This window comes from Bos indicus, chromosome 23 (genome assembly GCF_029378745.1).
Source record: "Bos indicus isolate NIAB-ARS_2022 breed Sahiwal x Tharparkar chromosome 23, NIAB-ARS_B.indTharparkar_mat_pri_1.0, whole genome shotgun sequence".
Taxonomy (NCBI): domain Eukaryota; kingdom Metazoa; phylum Chordata; class Mammalia; order Artiodactyla; family Bovidae; genus Bos; species Bos indicus.
Genome location: NC_091782.1, coordinates 17799246 through 17823158, shown reverse-complemented (window position 1 = coordinate 17823158; position 23913 = coordinate 17799246). Strand labels below are relative to the sequence as shown.

The 23913-nt window shown below is 35.1% G+C and overlaps 1 protein-coding gene across 8 annotated transcripts in view; it reads right to left on the bottom strand.

Moving 5' to 3' along the window:
* The window catches only part of UBR2 (ubiquitin protein ligase E3 component n-recognin 2), a 108403-nt gene that overhangs the window by 43120 nt on the left and 41370 nt on the right, over positions 1 to 23913 (bottom strand). For 6 of the 8 annotated variants that reach the window (XR_011563386.1, XM_070778000.1, XM_070778001.1 and 3 more), the window contains 9 exons: positions 22213 to 22351; positions 21711 to 21773; positions 14285 to 14405; positions 12313 to 12420; positions 11859 to 11947; positions 10653 to 10751; positions 5081 to 5244; positions 4892 to 4991; positions 2501 to 2629 (listed from right to left, as the gene is read on the bottom strand). Coding sequence is in view for 7 of the 8 variants with exons in the window: in XM_070778000.1 (XP_070634101.1) it covers positions 2501 to 2629; positions 4892 to 4991; positions 5081 to 5244; positions 10653 to 10751; positions 11859 to 11947; positions 12313 to 12420; positions 14285 to 14405; positions 21711 to 21773; positions 22213 to 22351 (1012 nt within the window). In the remaining variant the exon portion in view is untranslated. Of the gene's footprint in view, positions 1 to 2500; positions 2630 to 4891; positions 4992 to 5080; positions 5245 to 5423; positions 5575 to 10652; positions 10752 to 10821; positions 10921 to 11858; positions 11948 to 12312; positions 12421 to 14284; positions 14406 to 21710; positions 21774 to 22212; positions 22352 to 23913 lie in introns of those variants that run through there. The other 2 variants (XM_019985680.2, XM_019985683.2) reach the window with 2 other exon arrangements.

Here is a 23913-nt window from a genome sequence, read left to right as displayed (position 1 = left end):
GGATTTTATGTTAAGTTTCTACAATATTAAACAAGAATCTCAAATTCAATGATGAATATTTACCTCAAATATCAATATGGGCAAACTCAATCTTCCCCTCGCAACTTGTTCCCTCTATCCAAGGACCTGTCTCAGGGAACATCTCTACAGAGCTGCAGAAATCTAGAAGTCATTCTAATATATTCCTTTCCCTCATTCCCCATTTTTTCCTGTAAATTGAGGCATAGTTGATGTACATTAGTTAGAAGTGTACAATACAGTGACTCAAAATTTTTATAGATTATATTCCATTTAGTTATTATAAAATATTGACTATATTCTTTGTGTTGTACAATATATTTTTATAGCTTATTTATTTTATACACAGTGGTTTGTACCTCTTAATCTCTCCTATTTTGCCCCTCCTGGTCTTCTTTCTCTCCACTGGTAACCACTAGTCTGTTCTCTGTACCTGTGAGTCTGTTTCTGTTTTATTTTTTAGATTCCACACATAAGTGATTATAGGATTTGTCTTTCTGACTTATTTCACTAAGCATAACTTTTTGTTTTTCTGACTTATTTCTCTACGCATAATACCCTCCAGGGTCCATCAATGTTGTTGCTAATGCAAAATTCCATTCTTTTCATGGCTGAGTAATATTCCACCACACCTACCCACCCATCTACATATTCTTTAGCCACTCATCTATTGGACACTGTATCCTGGCAATTATAATGCTGCTGTAAACACTGGAGTCTTAGTTACTCAGTCAAGTCCAGCTCTTTGTGAGTGGATTGTAGCCTCCCAGGCTCATTGGTGAGCATGTGTTTCTTCAAATTAGTGTTTCTTTATCTTCAGATAAATACCTGGGAGTGGGATTGCTGGACTTTATGGTGGCTCTATTTTCAGTTTTTTGAAGAACTTCCATATTGTTTTCCACAGTGGCTACAACAATTTACATTCGCACTAACAGCTGTACAGGTTTCCTTTTCTCCACATCCTCGCCAACATGTGTTATTTGTGCTCTCTGTGATGACAATTATTCTGACACGTGTGAAGTGGTAGCTCATTGTGGTTTGATTTGCATTTCTCTTATGATTAGCAGTGTTAAGCATCTTTTCATGTGCCTATTGGTCATCTGTATGTCCACTTTTGAAAAATGTCCATTCAGGTCTTCTGCCCATTTTTTAATTGGGCTGTTTTTTTGATATTGAGCTGTATGGGCTGTTTATATATTTTGGATAATAATCCCTTATTGGTCATCTCATTGGCAAATATTCTCTCCTCCTCAGTAGGTTGTCTCTATGTTTTGTTGATGGTTTTCTTTGCTGTGTGGAAGCTTTTAAGTTTAATTAGGTTCCATTTGTTTATTCTTTTGCTTTTGTTTCCTTTGCCTTAGGAAATACATCCAAAAAATTTACTAAGATTGATGTCAAAGAGTGTTCTATGCTTTCTTCTAGGAGGTTTATGGTTTCCAGTCTTACATTTAGGTCTTAATCCAATTTGAGTTTATTCTTTTATATGGTGTGAAGAAATGTTCTAATTTCATTCTTTTACATGCAGCTGTCCAGTTTTTCCAGCATTACTTACTGAAAAAGATCACTGTCTTTCCATGGCATATTGTCTCCTTTGTTGTGGATTAACTGACCATAATTGTGTGGGTTTATTTCTGGGCTCTATTTTCTTCATTCCCCATTGTGCAATCTATTACCAAGCTAGCAACCGTACCTAAAATGCTCTCAAACCTGGCCACTGATATCTCAGTCATTTAAAGGAAAGCCAATGTGTCTCCACTGAACTTCCTGCTTCTACTCTTGCCCTCCTCCATCCGTTATCCACACATATAACTTTCAAAAACATGTAAACTGGATTATGTCACTTTTCTGCTTGGGAGTCTCAAATAGCATCCACTTCAGTCAGAATAAAATTTAAACTTCTGAACATGGCCCTCTTCAACCTCTGCTCCAACTACAGCCTCTCACAGCTTCTGGAACAACCATACTCCTATTCATCAGAAAGCATGATACAGCTTTTCCTCAGTCAGGAATATTCTTTACTCTGATCAGTTAATTCTGACACACAGTTTACATCTCATGGAAGCCTTCTCTGATCTCCTAACTTACACTTCTCATCTAGATTTTATAGCCAAAGGAGGCCAACATAGTTTAAAGACACAGGACAAATGTACTAATAGTAAAATTTCATTTTGGAGTAATTTATAAACTTTTTATATGCTCAAAATCTTGATAGGATTATGGGGGGAAAAAAAGAAGACAGCAACATAAGAGAAAAGAGTGTGGATTACATCTCCCTCTATTTTCTGATTTCTCTAAGGCTTTAGAATTATAACTTTTATTGAATGTATAGGTCAAACAGGAAAATATGCTATTTTATGAGCATATCATAAAATATGATCTTCTTACTATCCTCTCCAAACTGCCTCATATTTTACTTAGGAAACTGTTTATCTCTGCCCCTCCTCCAATTTATCTCCTATCCCTGACCCCAGAAGAGACTCACGTCTAAAGCACACCAGTCTTGTATCATCGAAATGACATGTGTTAATTTCATTTGTAGTGTGAAGGCTGCTTCCCACTCTGGTTCCATTTCGATATGCTGTCCTACTTGACGTGTAATTGGATCCATTCCCTTAAAAGAAGTGAAAAGATTTTAAATAAATTAAAATTAATTTGTTTTTCTACACAGAAACTTAAGACATAATGTAGAAGAAATATATACTGATTACAAAAACATACAAGAGTTTTAACAGGAAGCTTCAAGCAGTATGAGAAGTCCAACTTCTTAAATTACATGTTTAATATAACATTCCCTAAAATTTTATAAAGAAAAAAATCCCAGTAAAATATAGAATGAATTACTTTAGAGGCAATCTTCTACATGTTTTAGACAATAAAATTTGTACTTCACTGCAACAATCCCTCAAAAATTCCTTTTTAGTTCTATCATCTATAGAAAAAGCTGTCAGAAGAAATTTGACAGGCTTTTAAAATGCTATTGAATTTATAAGTATGTTCTATAAAATGCTAAAATAAAATTTTTATATTTATTTGTATTTTGCAACTGCAAGTTTTCAGAGTTTGAAGGGAAGCAAAACTAGAAAAAGATAAACAGCTTTTAATACAAAAGAATATACCTCTTTAGAAACTAGCCTAACTACCCTGGTGTAACAGAGCTAATTAAATGGTGGAAAATATAGGACATTTTGAGTATTCAAATTAACCAAGGTAGCTACTGTTTCTACAGGCAAAAAGCAAAAAACAGAAGTACCAGAATAAATTAAATATCCATTAAACTACCACATAACATGGGAACTAGAATATATCCTAAAAAGGACAGGTACTAAAGAAAGCATAATGATATTGCTCATATTTTTTGCAATGTTATCTATCTTTTTACAGCCAGGGGAATTCCCTGGCTGTCCAGCGGTTAGGACTCATGCTCTCAATGCTGAGGTTTGATCCCTGGTTGGGGACTAAATGCAGAGTACATTATGAGAAACGCCGGACTGGAAGAAACACAAACTGGAATCAAGATTGCTGGGAGAAATATCAATAACCTGATATGCAGATGACACCACCCTTATGGCAGAAAGTGAAGAAGAACTAAAGAGCCTCTTGATGAAAGTGAAAGTCGAGAGTGAAAAAGTTGGCTTAAAGCTCAACATTCAGAAAACGAAGATCATGGCATTCGGTCCCATCACTTCATGGGAAATAGATGGGGAAACAGTGGAAACAGTGTCAGACTTTATTTTGGGGGGCTCCAAAATCACTGCAGATGGTGATTGCAGCCATGAAATTAAAAGACGCTTACTCCTTGGAAGGAAAGTTATGACCAACCTAGATAGCATATTCAAAAGCAGAGACATTACTTTGCCAGCAAAGGTCCGTCTAGTCAAGGCTATGGTTTTTCCTGTGGTCATGTATGGATGTGAGAGTTGGACTGTGAAGAAGGCTGAGCACCAAAGAATTGATGCTTTTCAACTGTGGTGTTGGAGAAGACTCTTGAGAGTCCCTTGGACTGCAATGAGATCCAACCAGTCCATTCTGAAGGAGATCAGCCCTGGGATTTCTTTGGAAGGAATGATGCTGAAGCTGAAATTCCAGTACTTTGGCCACCTCATGCAAAGAGTTAACTCACTGGAAAAGACTCTGATGCTGGGAGGGATTGGGGGCAGGAGGAGAAGGGGACGACAGAGGATGAGATGGCTGGATGGCATCACTGACTCGATGGACGTGAGTCTGAGTGAACTCCGGGAGTTGGTGATGGGCAGGGAGGCCTGGCGTGCTGCGATTCATGGGGTCACAAAGAGTAGGACACGACTGAGCGACTGATCTGATCTGGGGACTAAAATCCCACAAGCCTCAAGTTGTGGCTAAAAACATACAAAACAACAATAACAAAACTGGTTAACTATACCAGTTAATTTGTTTCTAGATTTTATTTTGTATACAGATGTGTTTCCATAAAGAAAATTAAATGGGGCAGCTGGTGAGGAGAGTTCTATACTATATCATATAAATATGACATCCATGAAACAAAAAAAGAAATATGGAAACATTAAAAAAACACACAAACATAGCTTCTTAACTAAGTTGACAATACTTCCATTCAAGCATATTCAAAACAAAACAACTAACTTGAAGCCCCCAAAGAAAGAACATTAATGGTAAGCAAAAGAATAACCAAATACAGAAGAACAGCAGATGTCAGAACCTCTGCTGGGATCTTATGCATTCTACATCTTTCTAAGAGTTTCCAATTAAGAGGAGCTTCTTGGTCCAAATTGTAGCTATCCAAATTATTCTTTTAAAAATGTGCCCAGAATGATCAGTGAGCCAAAAAGGAAAAAAGTAAACGTTTCCCTTTTGAAATGTATCCATTTATATGTACCTGCATACATTTGAGTAATTCCAAAAAGGCATCAAATCCTTCCAGGAACTTCTGCCTCAGACCATCTGACCATTCAGTTGGTTTGCTAATTAACACATACCTGAACAAGATAAAAACAGCAATGAGTAAATGAATAAACAATGACCTTTTACAAGTTGCAACTGTTTTAACAACTGAACAAAAACTTACTTGAGATCTAAAATAAGACTCTGAACCCTCCTAAACTTAAAGGCTTGTAAAGCAGTATATCGTTCAAACTGAAATCTGCCCTGGACATCTCGGTGTCTCAAATGATCCATGAAAGTCTTAATGATAATGGTCATCAGGTTTTCTTCTGTGATAAGCATCCGAGCCTAAGACAAAGTATATGAGAATATATAGTAATAAAAAACTATTTACCAGAAAGCTAAAAAAAAAAAAAAGTCACCAACATTGGTTAGTTCTTTCAGTTTAGACCTTTTTCAATACAACTATATAATATCATAATATTATAAATGCATTATTGTGTATTTCTAAATAACAATTACTTACTCCAATTGCCACGTGTATGAAGCAACAATTATATCACGGAGAAAGATGCCAGAATGTAAGGAGACAGATCCAAGGCTCATTATTCAAAGACAATTCAGGGTGGGGGATCTGAACCAGGCTGCAAATTTTCCTTAACTGAGACATTTAGACACCTATAATGGTATGGTATAATTATTCTAGGATCCACAGGCTTATATCACAGATTCTGTAGAACTCAGTATGAAATATGAAACCATATTTCTTTTAATCGTAGTTGAGATTTATTTTTTGTTTCTTTCTATGTATAGATACACATATCTATGTATTTTTGAATAAGCAAATACACTTAAATGATGCAAAAAAAAAGTAAAAAGGTAAGTCTCTTAGCTCCCAAAGTTCCCCTTTCAAAGGCAATGTTTGTTAGCAGTTTTCTTACATATACTTCCAGAAGTGGTGTGTGTATAACATATACATGTATGCATACATACATACATATATATATACATTTATAGTATACATGAGTAAGTGTTATTAAGTAGCTATAAGTATGGGTATGTAAAATGATCTCTGCCCCCTGTCTCCTGCCCAAAGGATATCCTATTATAAACACTGTTTTGCACTTGGTTTTTCACCTGATATATTTTGGAGATTATCCCATACCAGTTAACATAAATTCTCTCATTCTTTTTAACTATCACAACTATTCTCTTCTATCATACTTTATTAGCCAGGCCCTTTACTGGTGAGCATTTGGGTTTTTCCCAATCTTATGCTATTTATCACAAAAGATACTACAACAATTATCTACTGTGTACAGCTGCAAGGAGATTCATAAAATAATTTCCTAGAAGTGAATTACTGGGTTAAGGTAATATACATTATAAATTTTGACTGATATCACCAAACTCCAAATTGTCTCCTGAAAGAAGACAAAGATGTCAAAGAAGAAAAGATACCTAATGTAGAGGTTAAGTGGTAAAGTCATCAGATAAGGAGAAAATCTATTAATGTACAGTTAAACATCCCTTTGAAAAACTCTTAAATCATCATCTCATTGCCAGGACTTAGGCTCCAAGAAGCTCAAAGTCAATAGGATTAATTTATGTTAATTTTCCTAGACAGTGAAGACTATAGTTCAAGTTTGAAGGAGGGGAGGAATTGGCAAGTAAAATGATTTTCCTTCTTGTTTGCTGTATTAGTCAATTTTGAGACAATTAAATACGTATATGCAATTTCACTGACTTAAGAAAAACTTCTAGTCTCAGGGGACAAGCTTTTACTATTTTGCCATCAAGCACACTGTTTGCTTTCAGTTTTCACTTTTTGCTTTGCTTTTAGGTACTGTATCAGATTATAGAAATTCTTTTATTCCTATTTCATGAGGTTTTATTAATTTGTTTTAAATCATGAATTCGGGATAAGCATCTGATATGATCAATTTTCCTCCTTTTTGTCTGTTAATAAGCTCTTTTATGCAAGCTGATTTTGTTTTCAAATGGTATACTATTCTTGCCTTAAAGAAATAAAACAAACTTGGTTATGATACATTATCCTTTTCCCATATTGCTTGATTCTGTCTGCAATTCAATCTGAGTTTTGGTGATAAGATTACAGAATACGTTATTAAAGTGTCAAGTATATTCTCTCTCTGTTTTCTAGAAAAAGTTACATAAGACAGGTATTATTTTTTTCTTAAATATTTGGAAGAATTTCCCAGTGTAGCCTTTGGGCCTGGGGACTTCCTTGTGAGCAGATATTTATATTAATTAAAATTTCTATTTCTTGTTTCTCTTGTAATAACTGGTGTTTTTTTCTTAGGGATCTGTTCATCTCATCTAGATTTCCAATTATATTAACTGGATCCTAATATTGCCTATTTTCTATTGGAAATCTGTAAGATTTGTAGCTTTTGCAATCCTTTTTAAATTAAAATTTTTTCTATTTTTCTTATTAGACTTTCTAGAGAGCTATCTCCCACCAGTTTTGCTTTTCTTATCCTCAAAGAAAAATTTTTTGTACGTTTTGTTTTGTTAATTTGTGTTCTTTACTATTTCCCTTTTTCTACTTCCTTTAGATAAAAGACAGAAGTAGTTGTATTACAATGGCCTTCAAGGCCTGGCACTATCCACTCCCATCACACCCCATCCCCAAACTCAATGACCTCACGGATCATTCTCCTCCTCAGTCACTCTAGCAACAAGGGCCTGATTTGGGTTTTTTCTTCTAAAATATCAAGTGCACATTCACCTCAGAACTTTGCACTTGCTATTTTTCTCTGCTGAGGAGACTTCCACCAGCTAGGCACATCACTTATTCCCTCATGTCTGTTCAAACACCATCTCTCCGAGAGGCTTTTTTGGGAAAACCTTGTATAAAATATGACCCTTTCACTGTCACTCTCTAACCTTTTAATCTGCTTTCCTACTTTATAGCACTTCTCAACGACCTTTGATTTATAAGTAGTATTACATACATGTATCTCTTCCTAGTTAAGATTATAAATTCCATGGGAACAAGGTCTTTTGTCTTTTTTGTTTACTGCTCTACTTATCTCCAGAGCCTTAAACAATGCCTAGTTAATAAAAATTCTAAATAAATATGCTCTGAATTACAAATACATGTTATTTTTCTAGCACTTCTAGCTAAAGAAGTCAGGTAAGAAGCAAACATAAAAAACTGAAATATCAGGAAAAAACAAAAATTATTATATGCAGATTACTAGAAATTCTAAGGCATTAACACAAAATATTAGAGAAAATGTTAATAAGAAAACCAGATAGATACAAGATGGATATATAAAAATTATCCATAATGAGATTAAAATTGTGAGTAATTTATAATAGTGTCAAAAATATAAAACATAAAACACTTTTAGGACAAATTATGTTCCTAGATGGGGGTATTCAATATTGCAAAAATATCAGTTCTTCCCAAATTATCTATAAATAAAACATTTTTTCAGTCAAAAACTCCGTGTTTTTGAAACTGACAAACTTATTTTTGTTTGTTGCTGTTTAGTCATCAAGTCATGTCTGACTCTTTTAAGACCCCACGGGCTACAGCCCACCAGGTTCTTCTGTCCATAGGATCTTCCAGGCAAGAATACTGGAGTGGGTTACCATTTCCTTCTCCAGTGGATCTTCCCAACCCAGGGACTGAACTTGAGTCTCCTGTGCAGCCAAGAGGATTCTTTAACACTGAGCCAGTAGGTTTTCAGTCAAATACCCTAATGTGTGTGTGTTTTTTTTGGTTTTTTTTTTGAAATTGACAAAATGATTTTAGTCCTTTAAAAAAAAAAAGCCTAAAATAATTAAGAAAAAAATTTTTTTTCTTTTTCTTTTTCCAGTTCAGTTCTTATTTATTTACTTGCATCAGGTATTTTAGATGCAGCACATGGGATCTTTAGTTGCTGCATGTGGGATCTAGTTCCCTAAGCAGAGACTGAATCCGGGCCCCCTGCATTGCGGGGGTTGGAGGGGCGGTGCACAAAGTCTTTGCTACTGAACCACAGGAAAGTCCCAAGAAACTTCTTGGAAAGAATAATAAAAGGGGATCTAGAGCTCCATAAAATATTAAAATGGAATATTAAGCTAAAATTATTAAAACTGAGCACTGGCATGGAAATGGACAAAAGGATCAATGAAGGAGAAATGCAGATTTGACTACACATGGGATTGTCTCAGAGGCTTCTCAAACTCACTGCTGACTAAACTGAAAGCAACACTTTCCCTCTTTACAAGTTCTACTCATTCTCCAAAACTTCCTATGCAAGTGGCAGAGAAATTTACTTGGTTACAATCAGAAACCCACGAATCACCTTTACATTTTCCCCTCAAACCCCATAACCAATGACTCACCAAACCCAATATCCCTGAAACCCAAAGTGTGGTTGTTCAGTAGATTTCACTACTTACATCTGTCTTGCAACTTCTATACCCTTTGCCACAATCCCTAACATGCTCCCCACAACCACTACTGCCGCAGCAAATTTGTTCTCCAAATTTCAAAAAGCTTCATCTTTTAAAAATCACAGATGTGATGATGTAAGTGCCACTTCAAACTCTTCAATGCCTTCCAATGCTCTTAAGATAAAAATCAAAATCCTTAATTTGAACCAAAATATCTCATTAGTGGGTAAACAGACTTCAGATAGCTCCAGCTGTGCTAGAATACATCCTTGAATATAAAAGTATCTGAGGAAAAAACAGTCATTAAAAAAAGAAGCTGGAACAGATACCTTATTAATAAAATAATTGTAGCATACTCTTAACTCCATACAGTTAGGCCCTTGCCTATGTTTCTGGTCTCATTTTATTCCTTCTCTCCTTCTATCCCCTTTATATGAATGTCCCTACTTCAGGGTTTTCTCAAGTGCTGGTTCCTTTGAATAGATTTTCCTTCATGAGCCTGCATAAAGCTACATAGAATCCTCTTCCAAACTGTGGGAAAAGGTCAGATCTTTTTACTATTCTCTCAAAACAACCAAATTCTTCAGTTTTTATTATAGCTTTAATTAACCATTTATGTTAGTCTTTCCCTTTACAGTAAGTTTCATGAGGGCAAAGACTATGTCTGTTTTTGTTCACCCTTTCATTCCCAAAACACAGAACTAAATAAATAATAGGTGCTCAAAGTTTTGTTAAATGAATTAAATATTAATTATTCAATATTATGAAAACATAAGGGTGCCTGCTGGAACAACTAGTGAAACTTAGTACAAGATAACTGAATCATCATGATTCAATTGCCTTAGTAATACCTTCCCTTAGGGTGGAAAAGGAGGCTTTTCAAAATGTGAGATTATATACAATGGGCTGTTTCTTCCTTCCCGTCTTTCTGTTTTTGGCCACACTGAGTCGTTTGTGGGATCCTAGTTCCCCAACCAGGGACTGAACCGAGGAGCCGGCAGTGAAAGCACTGAGTTCTAACCACTGGACAGTCAAGGAATTCGCACAATATGCTGTTTCTAATGGATAAACTTGTTAAACTAATAATAAGTTTAATTAACTTGTCAGTTCAAAACCTCAAGAAGTACTATGAGAAAGTACAGGTTGAGTTCAAATAACTTTCCCCCTCTGGATTACACATTCAAAGTTATATCTTCTGGTATACAAGGCATCTGAAGTCTTATCACCCATTAATAAAATATTTTTCTATTCAGAAATATACAGATCTCAGTTCTCTATTATTTTAAGGCTTTACTCCTTCTAGCGGAAAACAAGAAAGTTCTTCTTAGTCTTTTAGTACTTACAAGTGAAGGGACTGTGAAAATCTGAACCGAGAAGTCTGCGATTGAAAACTCTCTGTCGTGGTCATCTGTCACATAATCACTCTGCAAACGCTCATAGTTCTATTAAGAAGGCAAAAAAAGGCAAGGAGTGCCAGCTATCAGTGACAAAGAAGAGGCAAGCACTACTCACCAGAGTAGGTGCGGTGAAGAACTGGACAGACAGAGCAGTCACGGACACTGCTCGCTCGTGATCATCCTCCATAAAATCTCTCTGCAACTGCTGGTAATTCTAAACAACAAGGGGGAGATTCACCTCTAATCCACAATGACCAAATGTTTAAGGATTATAATGAAAAATCAGTGCTGGAGGAGTCAGTAAGATGTGCTATGAGAATAACTGGAATGATTTCTACCAATTACCAGTATACTAATCTGTAAAAACACTGATGCACTATTCAATCTTCTTGAGCACAATGGCAGTTTATGAGCTCAAACAGGAGTAACAGCAACAGCTATTAAAATCCTGGGCTGTCATTGAACATAGGTGGAGCTAAATCACAGTAGCTTTACATTGTCTCTGATGAAATCAGACTTTCATTACTTCTGGATGCCTATCACAGTCACCTGATAGCTCTTTCAAAGTACACATGACTGGACCCTATTCTTGGTGAATCTGCTTCGGCAGGTTTGAGAATGGAAAACACAAACATGTATATTTTGAAAGAGTTCCTCAAATGATTCTTTTATGTTTCCTTTGTTAATAATCCCTAATTCAGGTGAATAAAAATAACCAAGCAGTTAGCTTAAGGGAGAAGAACATAATTCAATGATATCAACAATCTAGAGTTCATGATTTTTAAATCATATCCATATACACACGTCGTTTCAACTAAGATTATCTTTTCCTACACAAAATTTAATAGGAATAGTATCATAATTCAGAATGGCATAGGTTTAAAGTTTCCATTTATCACTTCATGTCATATACACTGCATAGGTGAATATTCATTATTATCATGGCAGGTTATAAACATGAAAAACCTCACTGCTAGACTTTTATTCTATTGATAAAAGATAAAAAGATAATTTATGAAGTTTCTCAGAATTTAAAAGCAACATAATGACACGTTACTATTAGCTACTAATTTTACAAATGCTGGATATAATCATGGACTACAGCTATTCTATATATAACCTATTACTCTTCAAAAGTGAGAAACTACTTACCTTTGCAAATCGAACAGCAAACAGTTTCTTGTATTTCAAATCCATAAGTAGACTGCTCATGAACAACTGATGATACACACTCCTAGCACCTTTCACAAAAAGAGCAGACGGAACATGAGGATATACCAAACAAGCCAAAAACTACATTTCCAAAGTTTTCATATGATCAATTGTATTTTTAAGTCTCAAGAGCAAAACTCTACATGTATTCCTTAAAACATGTGAAACCTGCTTCTTTAAAAATCAGTTTTCCTAAATGTATTCTTCCAACAAAACATAAAGGTTGAGTCATGGATCCTCAAATCTGTTTTTTCCCCAAAGAATAAGACTGCATGAGCTAATTCTAAAAGCCATAAATATATTTATTAAATATTTCCTCAAATGAAAAAGAAACTTAAACATTCCAATTATCTATGAAAGTTCCCCTATACCTCATAGTAGTTAAGATACTTACCTTTCCACAATTTGGAATCACTAAGCATCAATCTATCCACTAGAGAAGAGTTTTCACCATCTGGCCCTTCTTGTAAACCAACTTGACATAAAATTCGGCGAAGGCCATCTTAAAACAGAAAGAAAAATAGTCAAGAAATAGTTAACTTCAAATATTAAAATAACGTATTAGTAAAAATGTTCAAATGGACTTACTATAGAGTTTTTACTTGCTTTTTTAAAAGGTCAAATTTATTCAGAAAAAGTAACTATATTAACTATTTTATTAACATTTTCACAAAATGGAGAAAAACTCCAAATCTTGCATTATATACCAATTTTTATTCGAAAATACCAAAATATTTGTCTATCAGAATGGCAATGATCTTTTATGCTTAAATAATTTAAACAAAGAATCCAAAAGCCAATGAAGTAAACATGGTTTTCTAAGCATCTATGCTAATTAAACCAGGTATTAGTAAAATTATATATTAGTAAAATTATATATCCTATGATAACAGAAGATAGGTATAATATGAAATTATGCTACCATTTAAAAGAATACATGCTCTGTACTTTATATATACCAGTCCATTTTATTGTTATTATGCAAAATGTTCATTAAACAAAAATACAAAAATATGTACTTATGGATACCCACTATATGAGAGGCTTTGGAAGGCAATTCCTACATATTCTAAATGCTAAACTTAAAAAAAAAAAAAAACGTTCAAATATTAATGTAAGCATTAACAAAACTAGAACTTTAATACCTTCCAGTTTCATATTTTATATTTAAAATCACAGTTTTTAGTCATCTACAATCATGCAAAATAATCTGAAACTTCTTTGTTAATTTAATTGTAAGAGCCACCAAACAGAAAATTTTTAGAAGGCTACAGAGAAAACTTTATATACATATTAAATAATAGATGATAAGGTCTTTAAATTGTTGATGATACATTTTCTCAAAGAAAATTTTTAGCAGAAAACTGTTTCCATGATACTATTTATTAATTCTGTAGCACAGTATTTGGCATTCAGATAGATACCCAATGGAAAACAACAAAGTTAAAAAAGGTTAAGAAAACTAATTGGAAAGACATTTAAAAGGCAAGCAAACATGTTTTCCTAAATTTCCACACCTCCTGATTTTCACCTGTCAGTTCACAGTTGGCAATACTCTTTCTAATAGCTTTTTAATACAAAGGTTTTAGAAATTTTCTTTATAGCAAACATTGGAATATCATCTATTCAAACCACATCCCTTGCCTGAAGAAATGTAGGACAGACAGCTTAGATGTATTCCTAGTTTATTCTTCAGTGTTACACAACAAACTTGTATTTTTGGCATTGGACATGAAGGCTCTTAATTGTTACCACTACTTTTAAAAGATTATCTAACCTGTAGACTGTGGAAAAACAAAAACTCAAATACACAGTAACTTCAAATTTGCATATTTTCAGGGTTGCAAATTATCGGTAAACACAAATTGTAGAAATCAAAACAAAGATATCCTTTAAACAATTAACCATTTAAGTTCTATTTACAGTGGCATTTTCCAGCTTGCTTAGTGGAAGAGAATTCCACAGGATGCTCCATTAAAAATAGGTTCTTTTATCAAGTTGGTAAGATTTAGATTCATTAGCATATTAAAATCATTTACAATGTTTAATCCACTGTTTCCTTTATTTATTTGAAGATATATAAATATCTTTTATTTATGTATGAAAATACATAAATGTATGCATATGAAAAAGATCTCATAGACCAAAATTTGGGAAATATTTTTTTGTGTATATAAAGATATTCTGAGATGGTATTTCTTTTTGTTTGTTTGTTTTTTTGAGATGGTATTTTAAAACACAAAACTAAAGCAAAAAAAAAAAAAAAAACAGAACACCTGATTCCATTTGTTACTTTTCCAAAATAGTTTTGCTAGAGCATATGAACTCATTTTTAAGTCAATTTGTAAAAGGTTTTATGGACCTACCTGAATATCCAATAATACTTCCCAGCCAAGACAACACTTTCAAACCAAAATTCTGATGTGCGACAATAGACGAATGCATAACTTGAACTTTGAGTGGCTTTGTCTGTCTACTGGTATTTCTCTTAAAAAGAAATGACAGAATGAAAAAAAACACCAAACTTAAAAAGCCTATTTTATAGAAAATAAGTCAAATTTTTATTTAATATAACTACACTCTCATCATTATAGGTGAGTTATTCATGTATGTGTGTAAGAAAAACACGACTTGGGTTGCTTTATTCAGATTCTAATTTTCTAGAAGGAATCCTAGGATTCTTACAAAAAAGTAAGAAGTTACAGTTTTAACCTGAATTCTTGGTCTTATATCTGAAAATGTGCCCCATCAATTATAAATTATTTAAGTGCTAAACTGGTTGTATGTTTTTAAACTAATTTCTTAATGTAATTACACTAATTTGAATAATTTACTTCATTGCACAAATGCGATGTTATCAATACTTTTAAAAAAATTATAGTAAACACACAACACTTTCCAGCTTAACCATTTTTAAGTGTGCAGTTCTGTGGTGCAAAGTATACACTGGTGTGCAACTCATTTCCAGAACTCTTCATCTTGCAAAACCGAAACTCTGTACCCACTCTGGTACCTCATACAAACAGAACCATACATTACCTTCTTATGACTCCTTATTTCACTTAGCATAATGTCCTCAAGGTTAATCTACACTGTAGTGTGTATCAGAATTTTCTTCCTTTTTAAGGCTGGATAAAATTCTATTGTATGTATATAAATTCTGTTTAACCATTCACCCAGTTAAATTGCTCCTTAAGTGTCTATCAGTGGATGAATTGATAGACACCTTTTGTCAACTGAATAATGCTGTTATGAACATGAGACTCTGCTTTCAATTCTTCTGTGTACGTAATCAGAAGAAAAACTGTTGGATCATATGGTAATTCTAGTTTTAATTTTTAGAGTAAGCACCATACTGTTTTCCATAGTGATTGCACCATTTTACATTCCCACCAACAGCATCTGAGTGTTCCAATTTCTCCATATCCTTGCCAATACCTGTGATTTTAAGTTATTGTTGCTGTTTATAACAGCCATCCTAATGCATATGGGGTGGCTGCACAGGCGCAGGAGGGTCGAGAGGAGCTACTCCACGTCCAACATAAGAGAAACCCAAGTAAGACGGTAGACGTTGCGAGAGGGTATCAGAGGGCAGACACACTGAAACCACAATCACAGAAAACTAGTCAATCTCATCACATGGACCACAGCCTTGTCTAAGTCAATGAAACTAAACCATGCCGTGTGGGGCCACCCAAGATGGGCGGGTCATAGTAGAAAGGTCTGACAGAATGTGGTCCACTGGAGAAGGGAATGGCAAACCACTTCAGTATTCTTGCCTTGAGAACCCAATGAACAGTACGAAAAGGCAAAATGATAGGATACTGAAAGAGGAATTCCCCAGGTTGGTAGGTGCCCAATATGCTATTGGACATCAGTGGAGAAATAACTTCAGAAAGAATGAAGGGATGGAGCCAAAGCAAAAACAATACCCCATTGTGGATGTGACTGGTGATAGAAGCAAGGTCCGATGCTGTAAAGAGCAATACTGCATAGGAACCTGGAATGTCAGGTCCATGAATCAAGGCAAATTGGAAGTGGTCAGACAAGAGATGGCAAGAGTGAAAGTCAACATTCTAGGAATCAGCGAACTAAAATGGACTGGAATGGGTGAATTTAACTCAGATGACTATTATATCTACTACTGTGGGCAGGAATCCCTTAGAAGAAATGGAGTAGCCATCATGATCAACAAGAGTCTGAAATGCAGTACTTGGATGCAATCTCAAAAATGACAGAATGATCTCTGTTTGTTTCCAAGGCAGACCATTCAATATCACAGTAATCTAAGTCTATGCCCCAACCAGTAATGCTGAAGAAGCTGAACAGTTCTATGAAGACCTACAAGACCTTTTAGAATTAACACCCAAAAAAGATGTCCTTTTCATTATAGGGCCCTGGAATGCAAAAGTAGGAAGTCAAGAAACATTTGGGGTAACAGGCAAATTTGGCCTTGGAATACGGACTGAAGCAGGGCAAAGGCTAATAGAGTTTTCCAAGAGAACACACTGGTCATAGCAAACACCCTCTTCCAACAACACAAGAGAAGACTCTACACATGGACATCACCAGATTTCTTTGCAGCCAAAGATGGAGAAGCTCTATACAGTCAGCAAAAACAAGACCGGGAGCTGACTGTGGCTCAGATTATGAACTCCTTATTGCCAAATTCAGACTTAAATTGAAGAAAGTAGGGAAAACCACTAGACCATTCAGGTATGACCTAAATAAAATTCCTTATGATTATACAGTGGAAGTGAGAAATAGATTTAAGGGACTAGATCTGATAGACAGAGTGCCTGATGAACTCTGTCTATCAGATCTAGTCCCTTAAATGGAGGTTCGTGACATTCTGTACAGGAGACAGGGATCAAGACCATCCCCGTGGAAAAGAAATGCAAAAAAGCAAAATGGCTGTCTGGGGAGGCCTTACAAACAGCTGTGAAAAGAAGAGAAGCGAAAAGCAAAGGAGAAAAGGAAAGATATAAGCCTGAATGCAGAGTTCCAAAGAATAGCAAGGAGAGGTAAGAAGCCTTCCTCAGTGATCAATGCAAAGAAATAAGAGGAAAACAGACTGGGAAAGACTAGAGATCTCTTCAAGAAAATTAGAGATACCAAGGGAACATTTCATGCAAAGATGGGCTCAATAAAGGACAGAAATGGTATGGACCTAACAGAAGCAGAAGATATTAAGAAGAGGTGGCAAGAATACACAGAAGAACTGTACAAAAAAGATCTATGGTGTGATCACTGACCTAGAGCCAGACATCCTGGAATGTGAAGTCAAGTGGGCCTTTGAAAGCATCACTACGAACAAAGCTAGTGGAGGTGATGGAATTCCAGTTGAGCTATTTCAAATCCTGGAAGATGATGCTATGAAAGTGCTGCACTCAATATGCCAGCAAATTTGGAAAACTCAACAGTGGCCACAGAACTGGAAAAGGTCAGTTTTCATTCCAATCCCAAAGAAAGGCAATGCCAAAGAATGCTCAAACTACCGCACGATTGCACTCATCTCACATGCTAGTAAAGTAATGCTCAAAATTCTTCAAGCCAGGCTTCAGCAATACGTGAATCGTGAACTTCCAGATGTTCAAGCTGGTTTTAGAAAACCCAGAGGAACCAGAGATCAAATTGCCAACATCCACTGGATCATGGAAAAAGGAAGAGAGTTCCAGAAAAACATCTATTTCTGCTTTATTGACTATGCCAAAGCCTTTGACTGTGTAGATCACAATAAACTGTGCGAAATTCTGAAAGAGATGGGAATACCAGGTTTCTGCCTCTTGAGAAACCTGTATGCAGGTCAGGAAGCAACAGTTAGAACTGGACATGGAACAACAGACTGGTTCCAAATAGGAAAAGGAGTATGTCAAGGCTGTATATTGTCACCCTGCTTATTTAACTTATATGCAGAGTACCTCATGAGAAACACTGGGCTGGAAGAAGCACAAGCTGGAATCAAGACTGCTGGGAGAAATATCAATAACCTCAGATACGCAGATGACACCACCCTTATCACAGAAAGTGAAGAGGAACTAAAAAGCCTCTTGATGAAAGTGAAAGAGGAGAGTGAAAAAGTGGGCTTAAAGCTCAACAGTCAGAAAACAAAGATCATGGCATCTGATCCCATCACTTCATGGGAAATAGATAGGGAAACAGTGTCAGACTTTACTTTTTTGGGCTCCAAAATCACTGCAGATGGTGATTATAGCCATGAAATTAAAAGATGCTTACTCCTTGGAAGGAAAGTTATGACCAACCTAGATAGCATATTCAAAAGCAGAGACATTACTTTGCCAACAAAGGTCCGTCTAGTCAAGGCTATGGTTTTTCCTGTGGTCATGTATGGATGTGAGAGTTGGACTGTGAAGAAAGCTGAGCGCCAAAGAATTGATGCTTTTGAACTATGGTGTTGGAGAAGACTCTTGAGAGTCCCTTGGACTGCAAGGAGATCCAACCAGTCCATCCTAAAGGAGATCAGTCCTGGGTATTCTTTGGAAGGAATGATAATGAAGCTGAAACTCCAGTACTTTGGCCACCTCATGCAAAGAGCTGACTCATTGGAAAAGACTCTGATGCTGGGAGGGGTTGGGGACAGGAGAAGGGGATGACAAGGGATGAGATGGCTGGATGGCATTACCGACTTGATGGACGTGAGTTTGTGTGAACTCCTGGAGTTGGTGATGGACAGGGAGGCCTGGCGTGCTGCAATTCATAGGGCTGCAGAGAGTCAGACACGACTGAGTGACTGAACTGAATGCATATGAGGTGCTATCTTATTATGGTTTTTACTTTCATTCCCCTAATGATTAATAATATTGAGCATGTTTCCATGTTCTTTGCCAATCTGCATATCTTCTTTGGAGAAATGTATTTAAGTCTATTAAAAGTTTTCATTTAACGTGTTTTCCCCCATTTTCCTTTTGAATCATCTCTCTATCCATCTCATCCCATCTCCATAACCCACTTTAGCACAGTATACCTTTGCATATTTTATCCACCTATATGTATCATATATGTACACAGTTATAAAGACTTTTATTTGATTTTGCAAAAAAATGGAATATTATCATACTCTTTTGCATCTTTGTGTTAACAGATTTTTTTGGGGGGCTTAATGACTCATCATATTCTGTGGTGTGGATTTATTTAAACATTCTCTAGAGAAGGGTATTCATATTCTGTTTCAATCTTCTATGACTATAACAAAGGTAGTACTGAACATCTTTGTACACACACTAACTGGTGCTTGTATTTTTACGGGATAAATTTCTAGGAGAGGCAAAATTTTAATATATGCTACTAGACTGTTTTCCAAATACATGGTAGTAATTTATGCATCTCTGCCTGCAAGGTACTTTATCACTCTGATTTCTCCATCTGTTGGATATGAAATCTCCCTGTCATTTTGGTAATTACTAGTGAGTTTGCGTCTCTTTTTACATGTATTTATACCACTGAGATTATCTCGGCCGTGGTTGTCTTTCCATACCTCATGTCCATTTTTCTATTCTGTTGTTTCCTCCCTACTTGATAACCTGAGTTCTCTGTTCATCATAAACATTAAATGTCTATCCTTTGTGTTAGAGATAATTTTTCTAAGTTTACTGACATTTTTAATAATATTCTGCTACGCAAATTTTTTATGTAGCCAAAAAAATGTATTCTTTTTAACTCCTGGGGTTCTAGTCTTGGTTAAGAAGCTCTCCTCCTCCCTTAGAATATATCTTTGTCCTAGATTTTCCTCATCCTAGTAACTATTTCTGGACTTTATTCTATATTATGAAAATAGTATTGCTATATCTATGCAGACACTACCAGAGACTACAAGTACTTATTTTTTAGGGAAAAACTGAAATACTACTATTAAACAACAAATTAAAGGGAAGAAATGTCATCTCCTTTACCTGGATTCTGTAAAGTTCTATCCTAATTGCTTTATCATTTACACATTATCTTTCTTTTTCCACATACAAACAAAAAAGAAGCACGGAAGGTAACTTATATGGATCATGTCCTCTTATTCCTAAAAACTTCAGTATATAGTTCCTAAGAATGGGAATGTTCTACCACAGTATTGTTTCTAATGCATTATTAAATTGAGTATGTCCAGATAGCAAGAATTTTTAAAATAAGACACAAACTCATAAACAGAAAAATACAGTTTGCTACATTAAAATTAAAGTTTTTGCTCAAGGAGAGGCATCACAAATAAGATATAAAACTGTATGTCAGGAAAAGATACTGCAACAAAAGATCAGGATTCAGATTATGTAAAGAACCCCTATGAATTAGTAAGAAAAAGACAAATAACTTAATAAAAAAATGGGTAAAGGGTATAAACAAGAAATTTACAGAAAACTTAAGTGACCAATACATTAAATATGAAATAAGATATTCAGTAATCAAGGCAGTGCAAATTTAACAGATGAGATGCCATACATACACAGCAGGTTGGCAAAATTTTTTAATTTGACAATATAGTTCTGACAAAGTGGTAGAGACGTGGGAACTGTACTTCACTGCTGGTTGGAATGTATACTGGCTACCACTATTTTGGAGATTAACTTGGCAAAATCTAGTATGGCTGAAAATGTTTATAACTTAACAACTCAACAATTCCATTTCTTGGTATACATACTAGAGAAACTTTTGCTTCTATGCAACAAGAGGACCAAAAAACGTCCATAGCAGGACTGACAAGTCACACAAAGAATTGGAAATATCCAAACTCTCCATCAATAGGAGAATGTAAAATTATAGTATAGTCATCAATGGAATAGTTCACAAATACATATATCAAAACAGATAAATCTAGAAACAACACTGACAGGAAAAGACAAGTCACCATTGATGGTATAGTCATCAATGGAATACTTTATACCATACATGTATCAACACAGATAAATCTAGAAATAACACTGAAATGAAAAGCCAAGTTACAATATAATACATTCAGTATGAGTCTTGTTATATAATGTTTAAAGACCTCCAAATCAATGCATATAATATTGATAGATATTTAGTAGATAAAGTATAAAGGCATGTATGGAAATGAAAAATTAATTAACAAAAGTAGTTATCTCTAGTGAAAGAGGAAGGGGAATGGGATTTAGAAGAGATAATACAAGGGCCTCTGTACTGTTTTGTTTATTTAAAATAAGCATGAAGAAAATAAGATATAATGTAGCACACAGGCAGTTACTGTGTTATCTCCATATTTTATCTATATATTTAAAATATTTTACAATATATAAAATTATACTTTAAAAGGACATTTACATAAAATGCAGTTATATGGAATAGTTTAAAACAATAAATGCTAACTTTTAAAAATAAATCTAAATGTGGGGAATAGTTTTCTTTCAGATGTATTATACACTAAATACTATTAGGATATACAGCATACCTTGCTATAAGGTACCAAGAAACAACCTCCCTTGAATTCTAATCTTGGTGCTAAAGGCCAATTTAATTCCTAAAAAGGTAACATGAAACCCTATCAAAAGCAAAACAAAAAGCAAAAAGCTTTCTAAGACATTTCTAATGAAGAAATAGGAAGAGAGAAAAAATACATATATACTGCATCTAAACATTCATTTTTTTATATCAATCTTACAGCTTAAAAAAACTAGGTAAAGCAACAAGCAATGTTAAACTAACGCATCCTTAAACATGATTTTTGGCTGATGTCGGCTTTCATGAAGGCAGAAAAATGTGTTCATAAACACCAAACTAGTTTTATACTAATAAAAAATACAAGTGTAGACATGTTTTTATATTACTTACCACAATTATTGATTTTGCTTGTTCACAATACTGGAATTCTCCATATCGAACAGACCTACGTCCCTATAAATAAAGACATTTGAGATTAACTTGCAAAAATGTTTATATTCAGTATTAATAACTTTTGAATTAGTAAACAGTGTTATATGAGCATATAACAACTCTGGTCAATTTTTAATATTTACAATGTTTATTTTATTCACTAATTAGAAAGTAAATTAAAATATTTTCCTTCAAAGCAATCCTAATATTTTCAAGCCATCAGTAAGTATATACCTTTGAACAACACTACATTTGTTCTTCTGTGTAGAATGAAGGCAATTTATGTTTTCACCTAAACTTTCAGACAAGAGCCTACAGTTACATATAATATATATTTGGGACAATATTCATATGAAATTAAAAAAAATAACCTAGACAAAACTTTTAACATGATTTTCTAGGATACCTTACCTGTATTAAAAGTGTAATTATGTAACATCAATGTAATGAAATTACTTACATCTCGATCTACTGTAGTTGCGAAGCCAATGGCTTCTTTTTGTGTACAGTTAACAGCTTTCTGAAGAGTATAAATAACTTGTTCATAGGTATGAACCTCGTCATTAAACAGCATGCAATAGTAGGTGTCACTCTTCTCACTGTGGGATAAAACATTAATTATACATCATCTATTTGCATATCACCCTGCTCCAGGATGATTTATTAAGAGAACACTTTGTCCTGGGATTCTCTAGTATCTCAGATGGTAAAGAATCTGCCTAGAATACAGGAGACCAGGGTTCAATCCCTGGGTTGGGAAGAGTCCCTGGAGAAGGGCATGGCAAGCCACTCCATTACTCTTGCCTGGAGAATTCCATGGACAGAGGAGGCTAGAGGGCTACAGTCCGTGGGTCACAAAGAGTTGGACATGACTGAGCACCTAACACTTTCACTTCAGACACTTTGTCCTAGGGAATGTGCTACGTACTAGACACATATCTGTAACGAAGTCATCTGTGGTCCCCACATTCTATGGTGTTATCAAGCTGGTGCGAAAGATACACACATATAATCTGTGTAAACTGGCTTTTATCAAGAACAGGATGCCACAGTGGGATAAAACCAGTCTGGGAGTTCAGGGAACTGCCAAAGAAGTAACTTGAGAGCTGAAGTCAGAACTGGGTATCAGTGGTACTCACTGGGAGGAATTCTCCTCAGCCCTCCATAGATGACCACTTGGCAATGTCTGGAAACATTTTTGGTCGTCATGACTGGGATAGGAGTGCTACTGGTGTCCAGTGGGTAAAAGCCAATGATGCTGCTAAAAATTCTACAATGCACAAGTCATGCCCATAATATCTGGCCCCCAAAGTCAACAGTGCCAAGGCTGAGAAACTATGGGCTAGAAAAAAGTGAAAGCAAAGACCCTGAGGTGGTAAAGGTAAACTGGGAGGTGGAGCACAGGGAGGAAGGAGGAGGTTAGTCTGGAGAGAGGCAGAAATCTTAAAGACCTTGAAATAGATTTGGATTTTCCCATCCTAAGAGCAATCCAGGATTTGAAATGGTGAAATAGGAGCTATAGTCAGATTTGCCTTAAAATTCACTGTGGCTACAGTATGGAGAATGAACTGAGGGAGACAAGAGTGGATATGGCAGTCTGGTTAAGGTATCATGTTGTCCAAGGATGAAATTAATGTAATTTGGACTACCATAGTAGTAATGCAGATGAACAAAAGTAGAACAACTTGATACAGGGGGAACCTACTGGACCCGAAATCTAAGTGGATATATGGGTGATTCAGGTTTCTGGGTAGATGAAACGTCATTTACTAAGATGAGAAAACATTACAAGAGAAGTAAGTTAGATTGTTTTCCCTTCTATGCTGGTGGTCCCAAACTTAAAATGGAATAGAAAAATAAAAACACAACTTTTCTATTCTCTAGGGTCTCAATCTGGATTTTAAATTCAGATCTTAGTTGGTTCCCAACTCAAAATACATGAAGATAAAGTTATGAGGTTAACGAAGTCATTTTCAACATTTCCAAAAAGGAATGTTAACATCTCATTTCATTAAGAAACATAAACTATAACCTGATTATTTGGAACAATATTGAGAAAGCAAAAAAGATACAGCACCAATGTCCTTTAGACTCTCACTTGTATTCAACCTTAAGCATGAGTATGATTCCAACAAGCTTGGTTAGAATTAAAAGAGAAGGC